This window comes from Dinoponera quadriceps, unplaced genomic scaffold, assembly GCF_001313825.1.
Source record: "Dinoponera quadriceps isolate SergipeBrazil2010 unplaced genomic scaffold, ASM131382v1 scaffold1750, whole genome shotgun sequence".
NCBI lineage: Eukaryota > Metazoa > Arthropoda > Insecta > Hymenoptera > Formicidae > Dinoponera > Dinoponera quadriceps.
In genome coordinates this window covers 920590-944029 of record NW_014556445.1, presented here as the reverse complement: position 1 = coordinate 944029, position 23440 = coordinate 920590, and the positions used below count along the sequence as shown (strand labels likewise).

The following is a 23440-nucleotide window of genomic DNA, read 5'->3' as shown; positions in this document are numbered from 1 at the left end:
TTTATGCGTTTTAACGGGCGTCGTTTTCAGTAAAGAATGTTTATTCCCTTTCGATGAAGCGGCGAGTAAAAATTTATTGTGCTTCACATTGCCTCAACAAGTTGAGAAATATTGCGGAGCCATCGAGTCGCGACGTAATGAGCATCGTAATGAAATAATGGAACATACATCGGCGAGCACATACCCCACGTCGAGTACACGTTTTAACGTAACGTCAATCTTTGTAGCAACTCGCGATCCAATTTCGACTTCGAACACGATCCATTATCGCGTTAGCGACGTGGAATTCTCTCGAGAGACGTAGACGTGAACTCGCCAAGTGAACTCACGAGACGACCTTAACTTTTTTCATACGAGTTATAAAAGGAGCAAGTGTTTTCGCCGCGTGTTCTCTTCCGCGGAGCCGCAAAAACCGGAAGCCGAGAGACTCGGGACGTGGAAAAGGGCAAACGAGTTTCCGTCGGTGTTCGCTCTCGGAATACACCTCTCGCTGCGAGGTGGATATCGCTATGCAGTGCTCCACTTTCTATCGGAGCATCGTTTACGCGCGAAACGCTAGAAGCTTCGTCGGAACGATGACGTTAGTCGGGATTCGACGGTATATCCCTTTCCCCGTTCGTTTCAATGCGTATCGATACACTTTGCGCGGGAAATTTGACAATACTTGCACAAAGGGCACTTGTACATACCGAAACACGATATCACGAGGATAGTTCATCATTCGGAGCCCTTTTGCAATCAACAGGGTTAATCATACCGTCGACGCTGAAGCGCGACACAATCGCGTCTCAGCAAGGGACGCGTTGGTGCACCACGTGCGCACTCGTCGAGCCAACGCTCGACTTCTCCCCCGTCCGCGCCAAGTATGAAATCTCGACGGTAATTCGCGGCAGGTCGCACCGACGGCGCTAGGAAGATCGCAGAAGCGGAAAGATCTCACTTACCAAACGACGCCGAAGGCCCCGTAGCCGATGGGTCTGTCCTGGACGGGATCCTGGGCGGGTGGTGGCGGCGGGGGCGCGGGTGCCGCGGTGTGATAATAAGTGGGGGGCGCCGCCTGGGCCGCGGCGGCGGCGGCAGCGGCCGCCGCGAGGACCGCTTGACCCGGATGGGCCCCGGCCGCGGTGCCGCCGCCACCGGCGGCGCCGGTCGCCCCCGCCCCACCGCCCTGCATCAGCGGTATCGACACGCTCATGGACACCCGCGAGTGCCGGCTGGGCCCGACCACTGCCATCAAAGCAGGCCCGCGCGCTCTTCACGAGACGGCGGCGCGCCCCCTCGCCCTCCAGCTAGCACAGCGAGCCACCGTTATTACGTTTCGTCGGGGGCGCGTTGCTTGACGTCCCTGACGGGCCCCGACTCCGCGCAGACCGATCGACGGAACGATCGATCGATCGATCCCGACCGCGCGTCTCGACAGTAGTGGCGACTCACGCGACGAGCATGACGCTACCGCACCGTAAGATCTCCTCTCTCCCTCCTCCGTCTCACTCGTCGCGGCGATGATACGCGGTCGGTTTCGTCAACTGCCCGCGCAGTCTCTTACCCTCTTACTGCTTCGCAGACGAGGGAGGGAGGAGGTGTGAAGCAGCGACGACGTCCTTTATCGCGCCGTATCCTTGTCTCTCTCTCGCTCGATCACGCACCGGCCGTCACCGTTTTCCTTATCTTCGCTCCCACGGGGGAACCTGTCCGCGTTTCCGTTAATGCGATCAACACGTTCTTTTTCAATCCGTTCTCGCGACAGCGAACGTTCCGCAGGTTATGTTTGACGTTTACGCACGCATGCATGAACACACACCGCCGTCGCCGCGCGCCACTGCTCCAATCACGGCACGCCGCTCCACTCTCTCTCTTTTTCTCTCCGTCGCCGCCGTCTGTCAAACGCACTCGTAGCAGCGTCCTCGTCAGGACCGTCCCAGGGGCGAAGGGTTGACTCGGTGGAAGAGCGGGAGACGACGCTTGTTCCTAGGAGACACGCGACGGAGAAAGGAGACGCGGACGGAAGGCGCGACGAGTCGAGGAGACGCGAACTGCTACTCCGCCGTGCAAGCACACACCACGACCACTCGACGAGTCCAACGTCGTCGTCGTCGTCGCGTTGTGCGTACCCGTGCACGGACGAACGAGACTCTCCTTCGGCGGCGCGCACGCACGCACGCACGGGCCCCCCCGCGAGAACCCGCGGCCCACCACTGCCACTGTGTTGTGTAGTATCACCTCCTCGCGGAGGGCAAGCCGTCGCACACGCGGCGGACAGACGAACACCAAGAAGCACCAAGCACACGCGACGCAGGCTTTCGCGGCGCGGATGACACGCGCGATGCACGCCGCGAGACGGGAGAGAGACGAGCGAAACGGAACAGAAAGAGAGAGACACAGACAGTTAGAGGGGGAAGGGGGAGAAAAGGTGAGAGTCTCTCGCGTAGAGCCACGACGGGAAATCCAGCCGCGCTCCACCGACGAAACGCACATCCGCTTGCTGCCAAGGCTTGTTGGCCACTGACAACGGAAAACGGCCTGCCGTCCGCGTCCCGCGGCTGTCGCCGCACAAAGGCTGTCACGTGACAGGCGCGAGAGCCACCGCGCAGCCGAGCAGACCGGAAGCCGCCCCCGTGATCGACGCGCGCGCTCTTTCAAACTGCTCATCGGCCCAACTGGATTCCGTCTGGTCTTTCGCGTTTGTATATCGCTTTGCAAATTTCATTTTCGCCTGACTTACCGAGAGGTGACGTTTGAATTGGACGATTTCGCGACGAATGCACGAGAAACGATGCTTTAATCGTGGAACAATCATCGCCGTTACCTTTCGAACACACCGTAGTCTTCAGTCCGTATTCTGAATTCACTTTTATCGATAAAAGTGCCTCTATGAGTGGCTTGGAAGCCATCTGATTGGCTGAAAAGCCAATTAAAGCACTTAGAACACTTAAACGCAAAACATTTAAAGCACTTTTATCGATAAAAGTGAATTTGAGATGTGGACCTTTGATTTGGTTTTTTTCGCTGAACTAGTGTACATTTGTAGAACTTAAAAAGAATATACAATTAAGACTTGGTGGAAGAAAGAGGAGAGAATTGGTAGAAATAGTGCAGCCAATTCGATGAAAAAAATGGATCTTTTGTCGTACCCAGACAGCACATAATATCATTCGTATATATGATTCTTATACTGCATACATGTAAATATACGCAACATATTGAGAACATCTCAGACAGCACGCAATATTTATAAAATATTTGTAAAATATAAATATTAAATATTTAAATAACATCCAAATGTTCAAGAAAAGTCAAGTACGAGAAAGATTATGATAAATATTAAAAAATACTTTTGATAAATATTTTTCATAATTAATTAAAATACGGTTTGCTTAAGTGACATCATGCTTTTATTACTTGTGAAAAGTATACTTCATAAATATTTGGAATATTTACCATAATCATTCTCATATCTGACATTCCCGGACATTTATATATAAATATTTACAAAACATTTAATATCTATGTTTTGTAAATATTTTATAAATATTGTGTGATGTCTGGGATCCCTGCAATGTCTCAAGGTATATCATACCTCGTATATTCTTGGGATATTTAGGATATAGAAGCTTAGGATATTCGATATTCTTAGTATATCACGTATATTCTCAATATATTCAATACATATCTCGAATATTCTTTGAATATACGTGATATATATTTTACGACATTCGTGAAACATTTTCAGGATCTACTTGAGCTGTGTTGGTAGTTACTGACTTTCTTTCTGCTCGCTCCCTCGTTGAACTTTTATTTCCATCTCTCGTAGCGAAGTAACTGAATTTCGACCGGATATCGCGGTTTCCTCCGCCGTGCAATCAAGGATAGGGATCATGAGGTCACGCAAAACGAGGGGGAAACGAATGCAACACGGGAGCTTTGCGACGTGTGTATATATTTACACGATTGTGACGAATTCTCATCGTCGTATGAAATTAGCGTATTTCTCTCTTTCTCTCGTATATTCCTCTCCTCACACAGTTGCGATTGCGATCGCGTGTGCGCAGGTACACGGGCCTAACACGCGCGCACGATCACGTAGGAAAATATGCGGAAGATTACATCTCGAATCGTTCGTCGGCGCCGCAGTAATCCCTTTATCTTTGGTCTCCTCGTCGAATCTCCTCCCGGTCAATCGTCCCTTGCGTTCATTGCGAAGCCTATGTTAATGGGCATATGTGAACGTCTTTTCGAAAGCAAGAGGGATAATAAACGGCAATTAACCTAGACTTCGCCATCCGCAGGATGACATAATCCTTGTGCCCTCTCAGTTTTCTCCCCCTTAACTCGCGCAACGCACGCGAATCCGCGACACGGATCAGAGTTCGGTAAGACTCTCGTCGACTCTACATTGCGATGAGATTGTAAATCTCCGAGTTTCCCCCCCTCTCTCTTGATCCGCGGGATTCCTCGTCCGCGAGTGCCAGTGGGAATCGCATTCTTAAATTGTGCCGGCATCGTCGATTCGACACGCCGCGGTCGCCAAAAGTCCGTAGAAAAATCCTGAGAAAATAGCAGTCGCTTTTAAAATAGAACGCGATTCCTACCACCGCATGGTTGTCGCTGCTGCCGTTCTCTTTCGCTCCTCTTCCTCTAACGGGAGAAACTCTTAGAAATTCACGGGTCTTTTTGATTGCTCGCGGACACTCGTCGTCGCGAGTGCGTTTCGCGCGCGCACTGTCGCCTGGCCCGCACGAGAGAACATCCCCCCGCTCGGGGGATGTTCTCTCGACCACAACGACTCTCTCTATTCACTAACAAGCGCACGATTATCATTAGCGGTATTAAGCTCATGAGGTACGGTGTATTTTACATCGTTCGTATATGAATGCTCGTGTATGTGTGTGTGTGTGTGTGTGTGTGCGCGTGCGTGCGTGTGTATTGAAGACCATCGGCACAAATTTCGCATATTCAGAATTCATCTTAAAATACGTAGCTCTCGCCGTACGAAGAAACTCATTTAAATATACACGTGTACGCACATACCTAACAATTATGTCTCTCTTTCTCTCTCTCTCCCCCACGAACTTTATTAACATGTATTCTTATGTTGTACATAATCCTCCTTGCGATACAATCCATATTCGTCTTCGGACAAAGTCGCTGAAGTCGCCCGTGTACGACGTGTCTGAGAAGAATCGAGTCTTCTCTCTCAGGCCACTCCGCGTCTCCCGAAGATCGACGTACAGATAGTTCGATTAGGATCACGCTACGTCGGTGTAAGGGCAGCTTAGGCACCGTTCGATCACTCGCTACGAATCGTCGTCGGCTTCAAGAATCGGCTCCACAGTACGTGTCAATGAAACTTACACTTGTCTCTCGTTTCGTTTCGAACGTCATCATCGTGCCGCGAGAACGATCGTGGTAACACGCGGGTAAAATTCGTGCGAAAATGCGTTTATCGGCTTTTCGACTCTGCGAAAGAATCGCGCGGCCGAGAGATCTACGAGAGCTCGAAGCCGGTGTTGCTGGTGACGGCGTAGCGTAACTTCTCCCGTAGCGTGCTCTTCTTTTGATAATTGGGCAGCTTAAGTAGGTTGAAGCACGTGGACGAAGTGGGCAGTCGGTTCTGCGGGTCTTTTTTGCGAATCGTGAAGAAACCTCTAATTACACTACCTGTAAAAGTGAAATTTCACAGTGAGGTTTGATAAGATACGAAATTGAGGATTTTTAACTAACGAATAAAACAGTTTTTGCAGTTTCGTAATTCAATGTCGCGGAGTATTGATTATACGTGTCAAAATCTACTCGCGTTTTTTTTTTCCGAGACCGCTTATGACAATCATACCGATGGTATCGCCAGTATCCTCGTCGTCACAAACCTCCACGCATCGTATGGAGAAAGGTGGTTCCAGGTGAGCGAAACCCAGCAACGGTGACTTCGAGCAACTTGTCACGAACTATCGGAACGTCATTGTTAAAAGCGATATTAAAAAGAATGTTGAGAAATCATTAATATAGATATCGAGAAACATGTTTTCGAACAATCGTCGGGGAAACCGACGAGCTCGAGTAAAACAGGATAGTTACCTTCAGGAACAAACCTCTCTCCTCTTCCGTAAAGTCCTTCTCCAAGATGTCCCACAACCAACACACTACTCGATGACTGTCGTGGAAGCCACCGTAATATTGTGTGTGCCTTCGTAGATCTCGCAAGTCCAAGGGAACGTTGTCACCCGAGATCAGTCTCTGTAACTGCGAACCGCCGCCGCACTTTGTGATTCGTCTTTTCGCGATATAATCGTCGCGCTATGAGCGAGTTTCTAAAGACCGGAAGTCACTATTTGTCATGATATTCGCTCACCTCGGGCGTGGAGAATAACGATAGCCAGTCGGGATTGATGATCGAGCGAAATCCTTTGATGAAGGCCGTCGTTTGCTCCTTGATCTGATGATGCATCCTGTAGTGTGCCATATGATGAATGTAATGGATCTTGTTTTGATTAGTGACCGCTGTAGTTCGTCCGCCGGGGATCAGCTCGTGCGTGATCAGCTTGCCGAGCACGTCCTCATCCAGCGAGAACGTCAGCTCGAGCTGCCTCACGTCACCTTTGTAATGCTTCACCAGGGTTAGACTGCGATACAGGTCGCGGTCCAGAGACGCGAGCTCGTCGAGCCAGCTGTACAGCGCACCGCCCGCCTGCCCGGAAAATTGGGAGACGAAGAACGATGCGAAAGGCACATCCACGACGATTCCCTGGAAAACGAATCCATTCGATTTTTGCGAGAGAAGTGGCCTCGATTTCGAGAGACATTTCCAGTCGCGGTTGTTTCCGGAAATTCGAGGTAGTCCGTAATTGATACATCGGTACGTCAACTGTTCATTGATTTAGTAGCTTTTATGAAAAGCGTAACGACTTACCTCGTAAACTGCTTTGCCGAGCATCCGCCCGACGAATTCGAACAGTTGCAAGTGATTGTCCTGCATGAAAGACGTGGGAGACGGGTAGAGTCGGTTCTCGCTGGTGGCTTTGAACAGATTTAGGGATGGGTCAAACACCCGCTTTATTGTCTCCTCCAAAAATTCCTTGAAGACCCCGTCCTGATCGATACCGGCTTCGGCCAAGCCCTGCTCGTTCACGAAGCGTACCCTAATTACACCCTTGAGCGCCTGTGACGGCAGCATAGCCAGCTGCCTGTATCCGTCCTCGACTATTCGTGTCCTGTGAAATGCGAAAGTGTTCACAATAGTCGCGATCCTTTATACGATTAAACCAGTATATGGCATGGCACACAGAGAAATGTAAGCAGTAAGCACAACAAGTATCTTCAGTGATAGCATAATTTCTGAATGTGATGTACACCTACGAGTTAACATCAACACCATTTTCTTTATTAATCCGAGATTTTTTTAATTGTGCTGATAAAGGTCCAGACATTAAAGACCAAAACGTTCGTTACAAATCGAAACGTTCATATTTCTTACATTAAGTTTTCCACTTTAACACCACTCTTTTACTTGCTTTATGTTTATTGCAATTGTATATCTTGAGAGTCACTTATATTCTTAGTAAACAGTAATATTCAAGCAGTAAAAAAATTGACCGATCAGAGCCGATTATTCTCTATCCGGTTGAAGAATAACGGACCGTTATTGATGAATTTTCTTATTGCTTACGTTTTCGTGTGTGCCATGGGCCTAACAGTATATCATGAAGAACGCGTTCAAATGAATCTGACCTGTGCACCACGATGAGAGTAGTCGGCGGACTGTTGCAGGCGCTCTCAGTCAAGCCCATCACCGCCTTCTCGTCGGCTATGTGCTTGCGAAACAACACGACTCGCTCGGAATGAGGTATCACGTGGGGCATCTTGGAGAGTAAGAGCGCCGCGCCACGTCGACCCTTTTCCAGATCGGCGAGGAAACCGGACACTCGCACCTCCTGTTTTTAGAGAGAAACTTAAATCACGATGGGAAATAACACGATGAAGGAGACGACACGATTGCTCTATAACGTTGATCGCGTACAGATTCGATAATCCGCAATTAGATCTTTGCGATAGATACACAGTTTTATCGGAACGGTAGAGAAGGTAAAGCCGAAATACTTAACTTAGCCAGCCAATGGCCTTCCGGACAGAACGTGCGACGGCAATCTCGCCGGTAGATGGCCATGAGGAGAGTGTGAAGCGAGATGAACAGAGGATTGCTGGACACCGACTTCACGTCTGCGACATTCGGGACTTTAGCGTGCAGGTTACGCGTATCGTATCTTCGCGCTTGAGTCAGTCAATACTCACCGAATAAATTAGTGAGAACTGCTTTGTATAAAAACTGGTTTAGGAAGCACGATATGGTGACGAAATCTGTGAGCTTAAAGGGGTCCTGCTGCTCGTACATTTCCATATCGTCTAGAATACTGAAATCCGAAAAGTGAGATGGTATCATTTTCCAAGCTCGTTAGTTAAAACGATTAAGTCAGATCCAGCCGCTAATGTCGTGTTAATTCCTTTCATATTTCTACTTACGTCACATAATGCGTCATACAATCGGAGAACAGTATCAACATCTGGAACTCGGGCGCCGTGCACTTAGTATTGGCCGCCAAGAGATCCAAGAACGCCTTCAGGCCGCAATGTGGTCCCAGGGTGCACAGAAACAACCACATGTGGTACAGAATCTTGTCCTGGTAGCACAGACCTGTTCATATACGCGTGTATGTAATGTATTTTGTCAGAACCTTCGGTCTACATGCAAAGACATCGAGATAAGTTGTCGCGAAGCTTGTCTGTTACTCGCGTTAATCCGCGTACCAGTCAGTATCTCCACCTTCATCTGCGTGAGGGTGTGTAACGCCGTTTGATACAGCGAACAGATCAAGGCTATCTTGGTGGTTTCGGGGCTGCCCAGCTTCCTATAGTTTTTGGTGCTGTTGTTCCTATTTGTACGCGCCTCCAAAAACGCTCGTCGGAAGATATTGGCGCCCACCGAGGTACTCTGTTGCTCCACCGTGGGTGGCACTTCTTTTTCCACGAGTTCGGTCAGTGGCTGCTCTGAAGGAAAAGAGAGAGAAAAAAAAGGATAGAAAAATAGTAGACTATCGTGACGTAAATTTCGCGGCATAAAAACCGACGAGTCTCACCGATCAGTTGTGAGACGATAGTGCCGGTCCATAGACAGGCTAATTGCAATTTTACCGAAGGAATAGCCTCTTGCAAGGACGTGTCGATGGTTTGCGCGAACCAACCCAGCACAGGATGCCAATGCGTTAAATTGCTCTGTTTGGCCACCACGTATTGTTGACACGCTTCCAGCATCTTCGTCACCACGAACTGTAAGAGATTCGCGGGATATCACATCGGAACCACGATGTACGCGCGATCTCGCGAGAATCAAAACCGGAGCGGTATAATTCCGACAAGTTCTATTTCCGACTCGAACGAGATCCGAAAAACCAACGAGATAACATCGGTTTCAATTTCACCGAAGTTTCACCGTAAAAGAAGGAAAATAGAGCTCCCTCAGCACTTCTTCCCTCTCGATATTCGCCAGCTGTATTAGATTTGCGAGCAAGCAGAGCGCGTAACTTCCCTCTAGAGCGTTGAAGACAATCCTCAAGTTCTGCTCGGAATTTAGCAGCTCCAGACTCCTCGCGAATAGATTGTTCGCGATGAAAGATGAAATGCACTGCAAATACAGATCAGAAACGCTTCACGTGCTGGTCAGAGGGGAAGAAACTAATTATCTAATGTGTCATGTCGCGGAAATATTTGTCTCATTCGTACCTCCGGTGACAGAATGTTCAAGTGATAAACCAGCGCCGGCACGCTGAAGATGTTAATTAGGAATAAGGACACCAGCTTGTCTGACATCTGTGAAGACATGAGCGGTCTCAGCGTCAAGGTAACAGCTGCTGAAAGCGTGACCGGTTTCAAAGCGATCTTCGCTCTACCCAATCCCCTCACTAACAGAGCCTGGAATCAAGAACGTAAGTTAGAACTGTTCGATGAATTAAAATTGTATCGAGAGTCTCTCATTAGCATCTGTTACCTGCATGGTGGCATAAAACCCGTTGTTAACCAAATGGCCCATGATGTTCGCACATAGCTGGTTCATGCCAGCCTTCAGTTTATCCATGCCCTTCACCCTCTGGATAGCCCATGTGCCTGGTGACGTGAAGCTCACCAGAGTGTGAAGGCGAAGCAATATCGACTTGTGGTCCGACACCCTCTCCGGCTTGAGGTTCTCCAGGCCGCAGAGGCAGTGATGCAGGACCGTCTTCATCTGCGATATCCATGATATGTAGTGATCTTTGTTGAGTGCAACTCCAACGTAGGATATTTTCGGTGACTCCGAGTCGAGAGTGAGCACAAGGTATCTGAAAGGGTCGCCTTTCTAGAGAATAACGCCCCCTCCGAATAAATGTGCGAGAGAATTTGCCGCAAGTCGTGTACCCACCTACACACTCTCTCTATTCTCTCTTGATCCCTTTCTCTTTTATATATTAACAAAAATCTAGAGATAATTCTGTACACATCCAGAGCAGGCTTCAATTCTATCGCGGTCTCGGTGCCGCCGGTGTCATCGAGAAAATTGTTGTCGAACTCTTCGCTAGAAATTTGGAAAATTACGTTACAAAGTGGCTGTGTAATTACATCCCGTGATGAATTTGTTATAAACTTATAGTGAATTTATTATCACGTCATAATGCTGGCCAATCGCGCGCAAATTAATAAATGCGATAATTTAAGTATATACAATAACATAAATACGATAATTTAATTTAAATGCGATAATTTAATGTAAGTAAATTTGTGCTATAATTGCTATACTAGAAATGTATCGGTGTAACAGGCAAGGCATCAATATTCCAAAGCTCCGCTTTGCGTGCTTTCAGGCTGGACGTATCGTTTCTAGATATTCGTGCAAAGTGACTCAGAGCTGATTTGATAACAGTAAATGTTTACGAGCGTACGATAAACAGAATGTAAAGTTAAAAGATAGGAACGACGCGCGTTGCGGAACATTAAAAATGAATCGATAAAAAAATTTAATTTCGGTCTTGGTCATCGACAATCACGATGCACGAATATCTAGACACGATGCGCATTTAGATTCTCCACCTGAAAATACCTGCGTCCGAACTGGAAAGCGTTCTCGATTTCTCGCGGCTACACCCGGCATAAGTCACGCAAATCCAGAATTTTCTTATACTCGCGCGCGAAATCAACGATCCGTAAACCATCAGCAACATTTATTTACGTTACACACACACACACATATACGAACACGCGCGCATTCTCACCGTACTCGAGGTCTGGTTCGTCTTACCTGCACTTTCTGCACCCAAGAGTGAAAGGAACATATGTCCGAGCTCGAGAGCGAGCAAGAAAGAAAGGTAACACAGTCTCGAAGGTGCGTGTAAAACGAACAGACCCTCTCCTGCGCGCGTAAATTCGCAGCCATTCAACTACACGCATTTGCCCAACCACACGCGCATTTATTGACAGCTTTGTTCTCGCGGAAGCCATCCCTTGTAGAGACGCTCCGGGTCCGTCGACGTCGCCGTGCTCCGGAAGTGTTTCACTTACAGTATCCGCTTGGTGAAGCGGACACGGGTCAGCCAGGTCCTGACATGGGCCTGGATCAGGGTGGCCGCGGCCTCCCTGCGCTTCTCGTGGGCCCGGTCCTCCCGCGCTGCCTTCTTCTGTTGCAGGAAATTGCCCTTCGACGAGCGTTCCGCTCCGAACATCCTCGAATTCCGATCGCAACCCTCCAACCCCGGTACCGAACCGGACGGACACCTACGCTCCTCGTCGTCCGCGTCGTCGTCGTCGTCGTTCACCGATGGCCACGAGACATCCTCGCGGCATCGTCGTCAGCTGACGAACATCTACCAACTACCCCTCTTTCCCCGTTCCTCTCTTTCTCTCCCCCATTCCCCTTCCTCGTACTACTGCCCAAAAGATCTCATTCGGCAGTGCCGGCCGCAGAACTTCGCAGACCCCGAGGTAAAGCGACAAGCGAGGGGCAGCACGGATTTCCCTGTGCGAACGTAACGACCTTATTTTTCGTTCGCACGGACAATGTAGATATTCTTGTTGCTAAGAGTACGTCCTCAATCTCAAGGTATTTTCTTACCGGCTGACAAGCGTTTTACTTTCTCTTCCGTAAGTAAGAAGACAGTTGATACAGATGAATTTGGAGGTTCGAACCGCTTGATCGGATGTTTTTAGATTAGATTAGGTTATGTCAGAAACCCACACTGGAAAAAAATTGCCAGGTTCAAGTAAATATTTGTTAAGAAGTATTGAAGCAGTTTATTTTATTTGGATTAAATAAATATTATTTGAATATAGCACACTGAAAAAAGTATTACGTTCAAGTAATATTTATTTAGTGCAAATAAAATAAATTATTTCAAAACTTCTCAACAAATATTTACTTGAACGTAGCGATTTTCAGTACAGATATCCTAGTTACTAATGTTCTTTTCTACGAGATGTCCCTGCACGTCTTCGCGAAGTCTTTAAATTTATTTCGATTCGTTTTTAGTCTTGCATTGATTAGTCACACATGCAATCGCCTTAATTGGAATTCCTTATTTAATTAGTAACAATTTTTAAAGATAGTTAGAATGTGAAAATTAGAGAAAATTTAATTAGTTCTCTTTATCTACATGTATATATATTATGTGCATTCAGTAACGTACCTTCTTCCAGCAGTGGCGGTTTCAGCCAGCAACTGCAACTGCGTCATCGGAGTCGAGTCAATGCTAAGTCGGGTTCAAGTCTTGGGTTTAAGGTTAGGTTCGAGTTTTAGCTAAGTTCGGTTCGAGTCTCGGTTAAGTAGGGATCGTTTCTTGATTAGGTCCTATCAAAGTAAGATAATTGCAGAGCACTTACGTTACCAACAATTTTCGAAAAAATTTTCTTCCACCTTTTCCCGATTTGTGTGTTCAAACGTTGCCAATGACGCGAACTTAGACAATAATTTTCATTTTTTCGGTCCAGCGAAAGTATAAAGCGAAATGTTTAATTGTGAATTAAATAATAAGTAATAAGAGCGAATATGGCAAAAATCGTGGCGTATGAATGCATGACGACTTAACTCAAACAACAAAATGTTCGAACATTTAAAATCGAGACAAAAGATGTCTTTAACATATAACGTCTGGAAGACGCCTTTAGGATATCTCTAAGACATCTTATGTCTCGATTAGACATTCTATCCTTTTGGAAATAATTAAAATAAATTAAAATAATTAAAATAATTAAAATAAATACAGATGCGTCGAGAATCGTACATATCGCTACAACGTAAGAAATAATCGATGAAGACATTAACACGCTTTGCGAAATCATGACCATCAAATTCTCTTCACGCTGAAAGCCTACTTGACGTTTGGGCTTCGCGTTTAATAGACGGTCGTTGCAGTGAAAGATGTCACGCGCCAAAGTGCATCCGGTCTCCGGTCTGCGTATGCGATAGCACATCCGCATCCTCGACTCTCCCGACGAGGGAAGGAAGGAAGGAAGGGAAGAAGGCAGGCAGGAAGGTTGTGATTCATCCACGCTTCATGCAGCGGCGAGGGCGGAGGTAAAAGCTAGGCTAAGATACGCGTCGCGTTGCGAGAGAGGATACAGCCGGAGGTCGACGATGAAGGAAAAGAGGGTCGAGGAGATTGCATCTCTTGACGATGACTGTGCTTGACGTCATTCACACGCGAAACGAAGCGTACAGAACGGATTTGTGCTTATGCACGTGTTACGCACGCAAATACGCGATACGCGATACGCGAATACACGAATAAGGCGACGCTCACAATCGGAATCTGGTCGTATCTCGGCTGACACTTGGTCGATTCTTTTTAGTTGAACTGGCTGCGCTAGTTCAAGAAATTTACGCACACTGAAGCTTAAGAATCTCGTACGTACGTCTTCAATGTGTACATACCTTTCTTGAACCAATGCAGCCAGTTCAGCTAAAAAAGGAACAGACCAATTGAAGATACAATAAAGCGAGTACGATCGAGGGCAATCGCAGGGATCGGTCTTTGGGAACATTCGCGAGATTCCATTCTTCGGCATGATCGAACAGATCGCTTGTTCCTAGAGAGAGGGAGAGAGGTGGGAGGGGGAAAGATGGATGATGGATCGAAGCTCAGCTCAGCAGCCGAGCACTCGCGGCTTGCCGTAGCTGCTATATTGTCGCTGAGAAACGAAAATAGCTGCTGTCAGCCCCAGAAGCCGTGAGGTGAAGAGGCGGCGGCCGATGAGCCGTTGAGGTGGCATGGCGCATGGTACGCGATCAGAAGGTGGAACGAAGAAGCGAACGAGGGTGGGACCTGGAACTAAGAAACCCGGCCGAATAGATTATACTTACGTAATCCTTCTTCTTCTTCTTCTCCTTCTCGTTCTTCTCTTCTTCCTCATCATCGTCGTCGTCATTGTCGCTAGAGCTTTGAAGCCAAGCCGATGTTGAGCCTCGGCCTCGTGTTATGGCACCGCACGAGATTGTAGACCTAACGCGATTTAAAGTAATAATAACGAAAACTAGAAGGACGTAACGAAAATAAGCGGCCGCGAGCAAAATCGTCGAGGAGACTAAATAGCGTTTGTAAAATATACTCGTTACTTTTCAAGATAAATGCGATTCGCGAGATAAGTGAGGCTTTTCATCCAACGATTAATCCAACTAACGTCTTCTCAAATTTGAGCGTCGCGGCGAATTAATGGGTTAATTGAGTCGATAGGCGATTTGACGGACAGCGGCGATTTGAGCCGCAGAGTAATGTAATACAATGTAATTTGGCCGGCGTGATTTAGCTCGTCGAACGCCAACAAAGTCCATTCGCGCGGCGATTCATTGAGCCGTCATCCCTCAGCGATAATTATCGGGTCTCGAGGTTCCGTCCAAGTATTCTCGCCGGAATTAGCCGGGGTGCTGACGGAATTAGCGGGCATACTGCGCGAAATTACACAACGTAACTCGCGTAATTATTATCGACGCGGGACGGCGCGAATGCGACGAATGCCAAAAGATGCGTCCCACCGTCGACGTCGGTGTCGATGAGAGGAAACGCATAAACGTCCGCACACCGTCGCGACGGCCAATTAATAACGTCAATTGACGATACGTCCGTGAGCTTTTCCGCGGCTAAGCCAAGTTAATTTCCGGTCAGGTGCGCCCCGGGAAAGCGCGGAGAAGCGAGAAGGAGCGAGAATCGGGAATTAATGTGTGCGCTTCTGATGAACTTGCACTTGACGCCGGGCCGTCCTCGACCGATCGCGTTTCCCTTCGATTTTCACGCCCGAGAGAACGTGCGAATTTTTAGAACGCCCGAAGCGACAGAGAGAGGGAGAGAGAGAGAGATCGGTGTCCTTCACATGATGCTGAAACGCTACTCTCCGGAGATGAACATCTCAAAGCGCTTATAACGAAAGTTTTCAGTGCTGTTATTTTTCAAGAATCGGATTTTCCATTCGCCTGCTCAAGTTCACATGTCGATGAAATATTCGGTCGAAATCATATCGAAATCAAGTCAAAATCATATGAAAATCAATGTTCGATTTGATATTTGTAAGATTTCATCACGATATTTAGACGATATTATATAGATATTAACGATCTAATCGTTATTCAATTTACATCATATTCACAAATTTATATATGAATATAACGATTTGGATATTTGGATATGATACCGACTAAATCATTTATAATCGGTAGAGATATGATGTTTTCCATATATCACAGAGATAACTAGATATTGGCTATACATCGACATGATATTAACAGAATTTGTCGTCAATGTAGCGTCAACCTTCCTTTATACATTAATGAAAAATCTAGTAGTTATCAAATCGAACGGTTAAAAAAGTCAATCATCGATATCGAACTTATCACCGACTTGTGAACCTGAGTGAAAAATCTATTCTTATATAATTTTCTTCCCAATTTTCAAGTCAAATCATGAATTATGTCATAGTTGTTATACTGACGAACGTTCGTATTACCCGAAGAAATCACGATCCAAACACTGCTACGCTTTAGTAATTATTATACGATACCGTTAAATTTAATAATCTGTGGAAAGATCGTTCGCGAAGTGGAAAGCCTACACGAGAATACGCTGGACCCAGCATCTCGCGATTCGCATCTTTCTCTCTCTCTCTCTCTCTCTCTTCCTCGAATCATGCCAAGCGCACGGCTCTCGGCTCGAGATAGCCTCGCGCAGGAATGCTCTCGCTATCGCGAGACGCGGATAAAATCGGCGTTCTCCTCGCGTGAGGTTACTCATTGTATCATCTTGGGAGGACATTGGCGCCGACGCCATCGTCGCCGCGAAACGCAATACCCTCCGCAAATAATTAGGGTATAATTAGGAGGATTGAAGAATAGCGAGCGAGCGCGGACTCTGTGACAGTGACACTTTCGCCTTCGGATATCGCTGATTCCGCTTCCTTGGCTCGTGCCAAGCGCTGACCATCGTTGTTCGGCGATAACCCGGCGGGTTCCGCGCCAGGAACGATCATCATCGTCGGCGCACCGACGACGGCTCCGAATGAAGAATGGTCTCGATGGATGAGCGCTTGTCGTTAGCTCATGTCGGCCGACAAAGAGGTGCATATTAGCGTCCGCGACGCGATATCGCGTTCGGTAGAATCCGAAGGCGTCGATGGATCCGAGTTTTCGCCCGCGTGTACACATCTCGTTGTGGTCTCTCCCTCTCTCTTTCAAAAGAGAGAGAAAGAGATAGAGAGAGGGAGAGAGAAAGAGAGAGAGAGAGAGAGAGTAAAACACGATCCACCGGGCGCATTTAGAACGGTTACAAATATTTTGCCCGGTCGTTTAGCTTTACGTTTATTATGAATCCGGCTACGCACCGTAAACTCTCGGACGCTCCTTTGTTGGTGAGCGAGGCTTGCTCGAGAGCTTTTCGCTCTCGCGCGCGCGAGAGAGAGCTAAGATCATCAAACGTGAGCGCAGCGGAAATATACGAAACGCGGAACACATGAAGCGCACGGTAATAACACGGTAATAACACGGTGACTCGCGACGAAGGATCGCGCCGAGCGATTTCCTCATAGATTTCCCATGAGAGGAATTGCTGATCCGCCAGCGGAGATTTATTCGTGACCGGGACATTGCGGTTAATGTGCTTTTATGCGGCAATAAAAATACTTGTCGACGCGCCGGCAAGTGGGTCGGGACGTAATGCAACACCGAGCATTGCGCGCCTCTTGTCTCGCCGCCAAATTGCTTCCCTTTTGGCGGTTATAAGAATTCCTTTTCCCGGTTGAAGAAACCCCTCGACGGCGACGCCGAAAACGGGCGGGGGGTGTTACATCGCTCGTTCGTGCCGGCTGTTACGTTGTCGCCGCGCGTGGTGTAACGCCAAATCCGCGGGGCCTCGACGGGATGACGATGACTCAAGCCTCAAGGCTTCACTTCGGCGAGGCTCGTTCGTGCCCGCACTCAACGTTGGCCCGGTTTATCTCCGGTTGGCCCCCCGGTCCCGAAATAATCTCAGATTCGGTCTCTCCTGCTTTTCGCTTCGGTCTCCGGCCGGTGCGTACACGTGCCTGTGTGCGTGCACGCTTTTCAGAGCCTCCTCCCCTCGTCGTTTCCCATCTCGTACACACTCGCGACCTTTGACTATAGTGGTGCGCGCGCGCGCGTGTCGCCGCCGCATGTTCGACATGTTGGATCCACAAACCGCGGCCAACATACCGACGTCATCCGGCATCCGATCGCTTGAGTGCGGACAAAGTGGAGCAAATCGCCGGAAAAAAATGTGCGACGCTAAACAGACAGAGAGAAAGAAAGAAAGAAAGAGAGAGAGAGAGGAAAGTACGACAAAATTTATTTTCAGGTGCGAGTTGTCACTCTCGCGCAAATTTGTGCGATATTAAGCGCGAGCTATGAGTCAGCATCGCGATTACTCGATCCATCGCGGTCGCGGATATCGTGACACCGACGGCCGACGAGGGGCGTATTTTCGGTACATGCGCCGTTATTTATGGCATCCGATGTAAGGTCCAGATCCAGGACACTAGTGCGACAGACACGGGTTCTCGCACTCGGAGTCGGTAACTTGGGCGTCAAGTCGACGTGTAAACACGCGCCGCCCGTGCACGCCTCGAGATCGAGCCTCGTCCGAGAGCGAGAGAAAGATAGATAGAGTAGAGTAAAGAGAGAGAGAGAGAGAGAGAAAGAGAGAAATAGAGAAAGAGAGGAGTCGTGGACCCCGTGGGAAGAAGAGTTCGGAAAAGCCGGAAGCGATAAATCATCCGACGGGCGCGTAGGAGTTTTCCGCTTTTCGCGGTCGATTTCGCGAGAGCGGCGAACGCGTTAAGCCTGAACGCGATTTTAAGAGATGCGAATTAATAATTCTGACGTGGAAATAACGCCGGCCAATTGCGTACCGCGTATACAGGGGTGCATGTGCCGCGTACACAAAATATCCTGAGAGAACCGTAAGGTAGTTCAACGATGTGTACTCTGGAGGTTAATTAAAGTGGAAAATGACGGGAATAACTGCCGCTTCCGGGACATCTCGCACGAGCGTTTCACCAGGCTCGGCGCGTTTCGACCTCCGGCACATTCTCTCCGCGTCGGCTGTTTGTTTGACTTCGATCCCCGAAGAAAGGATCTATCGCTAATTTAACGGGCGGCGCCGCTGTCCGCGCGCTGAGCGCGTGCCAAGGGAAAAGCGTCGATAAATCGCGCTTTCGTCCGCAAATTGCCGTTCGCGAGATGATTTAGCGCGAACCGCGCGAGCAGAGTCTCTGATCGCGTTTATTCGCCGAGCGAATTTGCCATCGACGATTTTTCATCATTCCCCAAATTGAATTTCGATCGCGCGCGCTTAATACGAGAGTGATAATCGTTTTATTGATATTTATATGAGCTTCTGCGTGCGTACGAGGCTACTTTTCCGAACAAGAAACACGTAACCTCGGCGGATTCCCTCCCCCCCTCCCCTCACTCGAGGTAGAAACTCGCGAATACCCGCGCTATCTCTCACTCTCTAATTTTATTCCCGCACCGAGATAAGTCATGCGACAAGAGGAGGGCGCGAGCGGCTTGAGGTTTTAAGTGATTCAGAAGTTTCTTTTCGCGCAGCCCCGTCGCACGCGCTTGGCATGCCGCGCACCGGCTGTCCGATCGTAACTATCGCTCGCTTGGCACGCCGACGATAACCCACGCCCGCGGAATAAACGTGTTCTAATGACGCGCGATCGCCCGTGATAATTTTACGTAATTATTGCGGAGCGATCGCGCCAGGCCGGAAGCGCCATGAATGAAAATCAACCTTTCATCGACCTTTCACGGAGGTCGACATGAAAGCCGGTGAGACGAATAATGGGATTATTGTTAGAACGGACTTATCAATTTGATAGATTGACACACGAATAAATTTTATTATCATTTATTAAGTGATTTATCAATCGTAGAATATCGTTCAATGTCGGTGAAGCTAATTAGGAAGATTTGTAAATGTGATTTTTGCAGACAATATATTTCTAGTGGATAAAGGAAATCTATTTTCTTTCCTGCTCCCTCTGGGAATTGCGTTCTCTGAAATTTTTCGAACGCGTTTGTATTTACGGAACGCCGAGCTTGCGACACTCGAGCCGAATCGTTCGCGCTCCGCGGGCCGAATCGCTCGTGCTCGCCGATTATGACAAGTTGACGGAAGAGTCAAGTTTCTCAGTCGACCTTATGGCACGCATGACACCGATCGGCGAATCATCGTCCTTCGCGCGTCTCTTCCTGTCACCAACGAGGACTGGGACAAGTGCAACGTCCGTCTCGTGAAAGAACTGCACTTGCTGCATGACGTTGCAATGAATCGCTCTCTTTATTACTGGTCTGTCTCCGAGGAAGTTCTCGAATATTTTCATAAAAGAACCAAATTTAAACTTTAGCTTTCGAAGGCTGCTATTTACGAGCAGATAAACGCCTGGCGTTCGAAAAGGCTCCGTCGGAAGGAACTAAGCTCACGATGCGTAACTCGTAATAGCACTCGCGGGAATCCGCCGACGTCGATTTTGACGGGCACGAGAACGATGCGCAGCGACAAGTAGCCGTCGGCTTGTCGAGACCGTCCATCCGAAGGCATCGATTCATTGACATAACCGGCGATAGTGCCATCGTTGACCGGCGCGCACCCCGAGTAACGCGCGCACGGCCACGTGCGTCCTCCACGTGGCGCACTCCCCCTTCCACCCTTCTCTCCCTCTCCCGGTCGTCCTTCTCTCCTCGCTCGACGACCACCGGGAGGCGACGCCGAGCGAAGGCGACGCGCACCCTCCGGAATTCCTCCACCTCTTTCTTCCATTTCGAGATCCGCGGCGTTCACCACGGCCGGGGACAGCCCGGTAACGCGCGGGGGAAGCAGCGGGATGATCGGGAGCGTTGGCTGGGGCGGGAACGAGAGCGGCATCTCGCTCCGACTTCTATTTTCATCTCACTCACGGGCGTCGCGGCCACCCCTTGTCGCGCACTCTTCGGTATCATCGTCCGCCTAAAAAGGTAGATTGACCGTGGAAGTAACGCGATCGTCCATTGGCCGACTTGCGCGTCCAATCGACAACGGTGTTACACTCTAGGATCACGTTGCACGCGCTTATATTGGGAGCCCCCGCTCGTTACCCCGACAGAACGGCTCTCTAACGTAAGTGCAGCACGTCGCGTCGCCGCGACACCGCCGGCTTCGTTTCTTTTTTTTCTCTCTCTCTCTCTCTCTTTTTCCTCGATACACACATCCCAGTTAGTTAGAAGAAGGTTACCACGGAAGAGAAGAGACGCGGCGAGGAGAAGGAAAAGGAGCGCGCACAATACAGGTGTAACATCCGCGACACGCGTTTGTTCAACCACCGGAGCACACACCCCAAGACGTTCACACAGAAACACGCAGGCACACGTGTGTACACAGTATATATCGGGTCGGTGATAAAGAAAGAAAGAAAAAGAACGCGAGGAGAGAGACTTATAGGGCCGGAAGGATTCGTGTCGGATCGAGTTAATCGAGCGGTTTATCAAGTTACACCTCGACGCAACAGGACTCTTCGAGGTTTCCGGGGGGAGAATCGCGTGTGCGTCTGTCTATTTGTGCGGGGAGTCTCAAAGAAGTCCCGAAAAGAAAGTCACCAGGTGAAGGACCAAGTGTGCTATCAGTTGGCGAACGGGAAGCCTGGTGATTTTCCCAAGGGAAAGGCAAGGGCGAACTTGATATCTCTTTCTTCAGACGGGAGTGATCCTCGACCCACGGTGGTCGAGCCTTTGGTGAAGTACGAAGGACTCGTGTGAGAACCGAACGAGAGGTGCCGAGGATGTGCGGACTTCGCAAAGAAGCTTCCTTTATTATTTGTGCGTGCTTACGATCCTCTTTGGTGAACGGATACAGTGTTCCACCACCTGTTCCTCTTTATCTTTTTTCTTGTCTTCTTCTTCTTCTTCTTCTTCATAAACTCCCGCCTTTTCTCCGCTCCAATTCAATCGGAAGCGAGAGTAAATTTTCGGTTACTCATGCGCCCGAAGTTTTGGAATTTTTTTCCTTTTCTGATGAGACCAACGAAATACGTATATCAGGAATATTATTTTTTTTTTTGGAATGTTATCCAGTTTGCAATGAACTTCAGAATGCCAGTCGTCCTGGCGACGAATCGCCGATATTTTTGCCGTGATCGAAACGTGCTCGCATTTGTGTGCCATTTTTTGTCCATGTTTCTTTATCTGTCAAACATTTGTCATATCTTGTATATTTGCTAAAAAGAGAGAAGGATAAAAATATCAAGGTTGTTGTAACGCGATACATAACTCGTTTTGGTTCGATACCACCTTGTGTCGTCTGTTCCACTTTGTATTCTTATCTGATTATGCAACTCTATCATATTCCCGATCTGCCTTCTCAACTTGTCTTCTCGAATTGTCTTTGCGACTGTCCTTCACGAATTGTCTTCGCAATTCTTCTTCGCGATTTTTATTTACAATGTATACGCATTCGATATGTCGAATATCAGTGTCGACGACAGTTATACCAACTCGATTTGAAGGATAAAGCGTGACTTAAATCCGCATTATCGATTCTTCGTCATAATTCAAACATCTTTCGGACATCTAAATTTTGAAATTGGGTTTTGACGAAAGAGAGGAAAGAAAGACCGGCAGTTGTCTTCGGTAGTTCTAATGTCGAGGCCCAGCTCTGTAAATCCGCGATCCTTTTAATGCTGGACGATGGCCAGGAAGTGAATTATAATTACTATGTAATTTATCTTACAGTATGCCCCCGTGTGAGAAAAGCGCGATTCATATGAAACATATATTCTAATGAGCAAAGTTGTCTTCTTCTTGTAAAGAAGTTGTCTTCTTCATTGTAGGTATATTCGAACGATAAAATCTTCGATTCCGATTAAATCCCCACGCCATCGTTCAGCATTGCATTGTCGCGATTTGACGAACCAGGCCTCGCGCGTAAAAAGAGAAAAAGGATTCTAACCGATCGTCTCCCAGGGCCGCCCAGAACGTGCCGCCAGAAGTAGTCCGTCCGCCGCCGAACCAACAACAACCCTCGAGGGCAAACGACAAGGAAGAAGAGGAAGAGAGCAGTCCTCCCCTCCCGGCGACCAGCAGTGGGACGAACGAAGAAGAAGCAAAGACCCTGCAAGTAGTGCCCCGTGAGTGCCACGGAGTCAGTTTCGCAGTAGAGCCCGGAAGAGTAGCTGCAACGAGATGCCAGCCCCGAAGGCCCAGGAGGGAGAGGATCCCGATCCGACCCCATACCTCTTTGTCTCTCTTGAGCAGAAGAGAATCGACCAGACGAAACCCTACGATGCGAAGAAGGCATGCTGGGTGCCCGACGAGAAGGAGGGTTACCTCCTTGGCGAGATCAAAGCCACCAAGGGCGATGTTGTCAGCGTCGGTTTGCCTGGCGGCGAGGTGTGTAGTCCGTGATGGAACCCTGACTCTTCTATCTCTTACTCGACATCTCCTGCGTTTACTTCAGGAAGCGTCGAGCTGTTTGGAATGTAATGGTTGACAAGGATAGCCTCGGAAGATTCTTCTGATCTTTCAGAATTTCGATTTCTCTCGTTGCAATAGAATGGAAATTGTATCTGCGACAAATAGTGACATGTACGAGTACGAATAACTCTTGAAACAATGTCGGCCATTACATTCGAGCGAACTAATGCTTGAGATAACTGGATCACATGATTTTGCAGTCTCATTTTCCGAGACACTTACAAGCGGTATTTCGAAATTTTAAAGTTAAATTTCAAGATTCATTTTACTTTTATATTATTTTTATATATTATTATTTTTTTTATAATCTTTTTTTTGGATTGTATTTTTTTGGAATTATTAATTACACGATATATTTAATCACATTGAACAACGATTACATTAAACGTAACGTTACATATAACAATGCTTTTGCGAAAGCGT

At 48.1% G+C, this 23440-nt stretch overlaps 3 protein-coding genes across 18 annotated transcripts in view; 1 reads left to right on the top strand and 2 right to left on the bottom strand.

Moving 5' to 3' along the window:
* Positions 1–2488, bottom strand: part of LOC106747450 (serine/threonine-protein kinase NLK) — an 84861-nt gene extending 82373 nt beyond the window's left edge. For all 3 annotated transcript variants that reach the window (XR_001374655.1, XR_001374656.1, XM_014624968.1), the window contains exon 1: positions 945–2488. Coding sequence is in view for 1 of the 3 variants with exons in the window: in XM_014624968.1 (XP_014480454.1) it covers positions 945–1234 (290 nt within the window). In the remaining 2 variants the exon portion in view is untranslated. The remainder of the gene's footprint in view (positions 1–944) is intronic.
* Positions 2489–3920: 1432 nt separating this feature from the next.
* Positions 3921–11884, bottom strand: LOC106747478 (ubiquitin-protein ligase E3B). 3 transcript variants are annotated; one of them, XM_014625038.1, is made up of 16 exons: positions 11575–11884; positions 10442–10594; positions 10034–10361; positions 9769–9957; positions 9479–9670; positions 9126–9315; positions 8797–9036; positions 8512–8683; positions 8284–8402; positions 8096–8211; positions 7723–7925; positions 6905–7205; positions 6347–6739; positions 6073–6237; positions 5831–5942; positions 3921–5658 (listed from the first exon to the last, which is right to left on the bottom strand). In XM_014625038.1, exons 1-16 carry the CDS (start codon positions 11733–11735, stop codon positions 5486–5488), a joined length of 3207 nt encoding a protein of 1068 aa, XP_014480524.1. In that variant the 5' UTR covers positions 11736–11884; the 3' UTR covers positions 3921–5485. The 3 variants fall into 3 exon arrangements, with proteins under 3 accessions (XP_014480524.1, XP_014480525.1, XP_014480526.1); XM_014625039.1 differs by having other exon boundaries at positions 8797–9031; positions 9181–9315; XM_014625040.1 differs by lacking the exon at positions 5831–5942 and having other exon boundaries at positions 5576–5658.
* An 8685-nt stretch (positions 11885–20569) lies between these two features.
* Positions 20570–23440, top strand: part of LOC106747433 (myosin heavy chain, muscle) — a 40770-nt gene continuing 37899 nt past the window's right edge. For 6 of the 12 annotated variants that reach the window (XM_014624937.1, XM_014624935.1, XM_014624936.1 and 3 more), the window contains exons 1-2: positions 20571–20669; positions 22508–22933. In XM_014624937.1, coding sequence (XP_014480423.1) covers positions 22727–22933 — 207 coding nt within the window. In that variant the 5' untranslated portion in view covers positions 20571–20669; positions 22508–22726. Of the gene's footprint in view, positions 20670–20899; positions 20919–22507; positions 22934–23440 lie in introns of those variants that run through there. The other 6 variants (XM_014624940.1, XM_014624941.1, XM_014624943.1 and 3 more) reach the window with 3 other exon arrangements.

Bases quoted from the DNA above. Each gene is read 5' to 3' on its own strand.
- LOC106747478 (XM_014625038.1), bottom strand. From the start codon at position 11,735: ATGTTCGGAGCGGAACGCTCGTCGAAGGGCAATTTCCTGCAACAGAAG. The intron at 8,403-8,511 runs GTAAGTAGAAAT...TTCGGATTTCAG, and splicing joins TGTATGACGCATTATGTGAC to TATTCTAGACGATATGGAAA. The intron at 6,740-6,904 runs GTAAGTCGTTAC...TTCGTTTTCCAG, and splicing joins TCGGCAAAGCAGTTTACGAG to GGAATCGTCGTGGATGTGCC.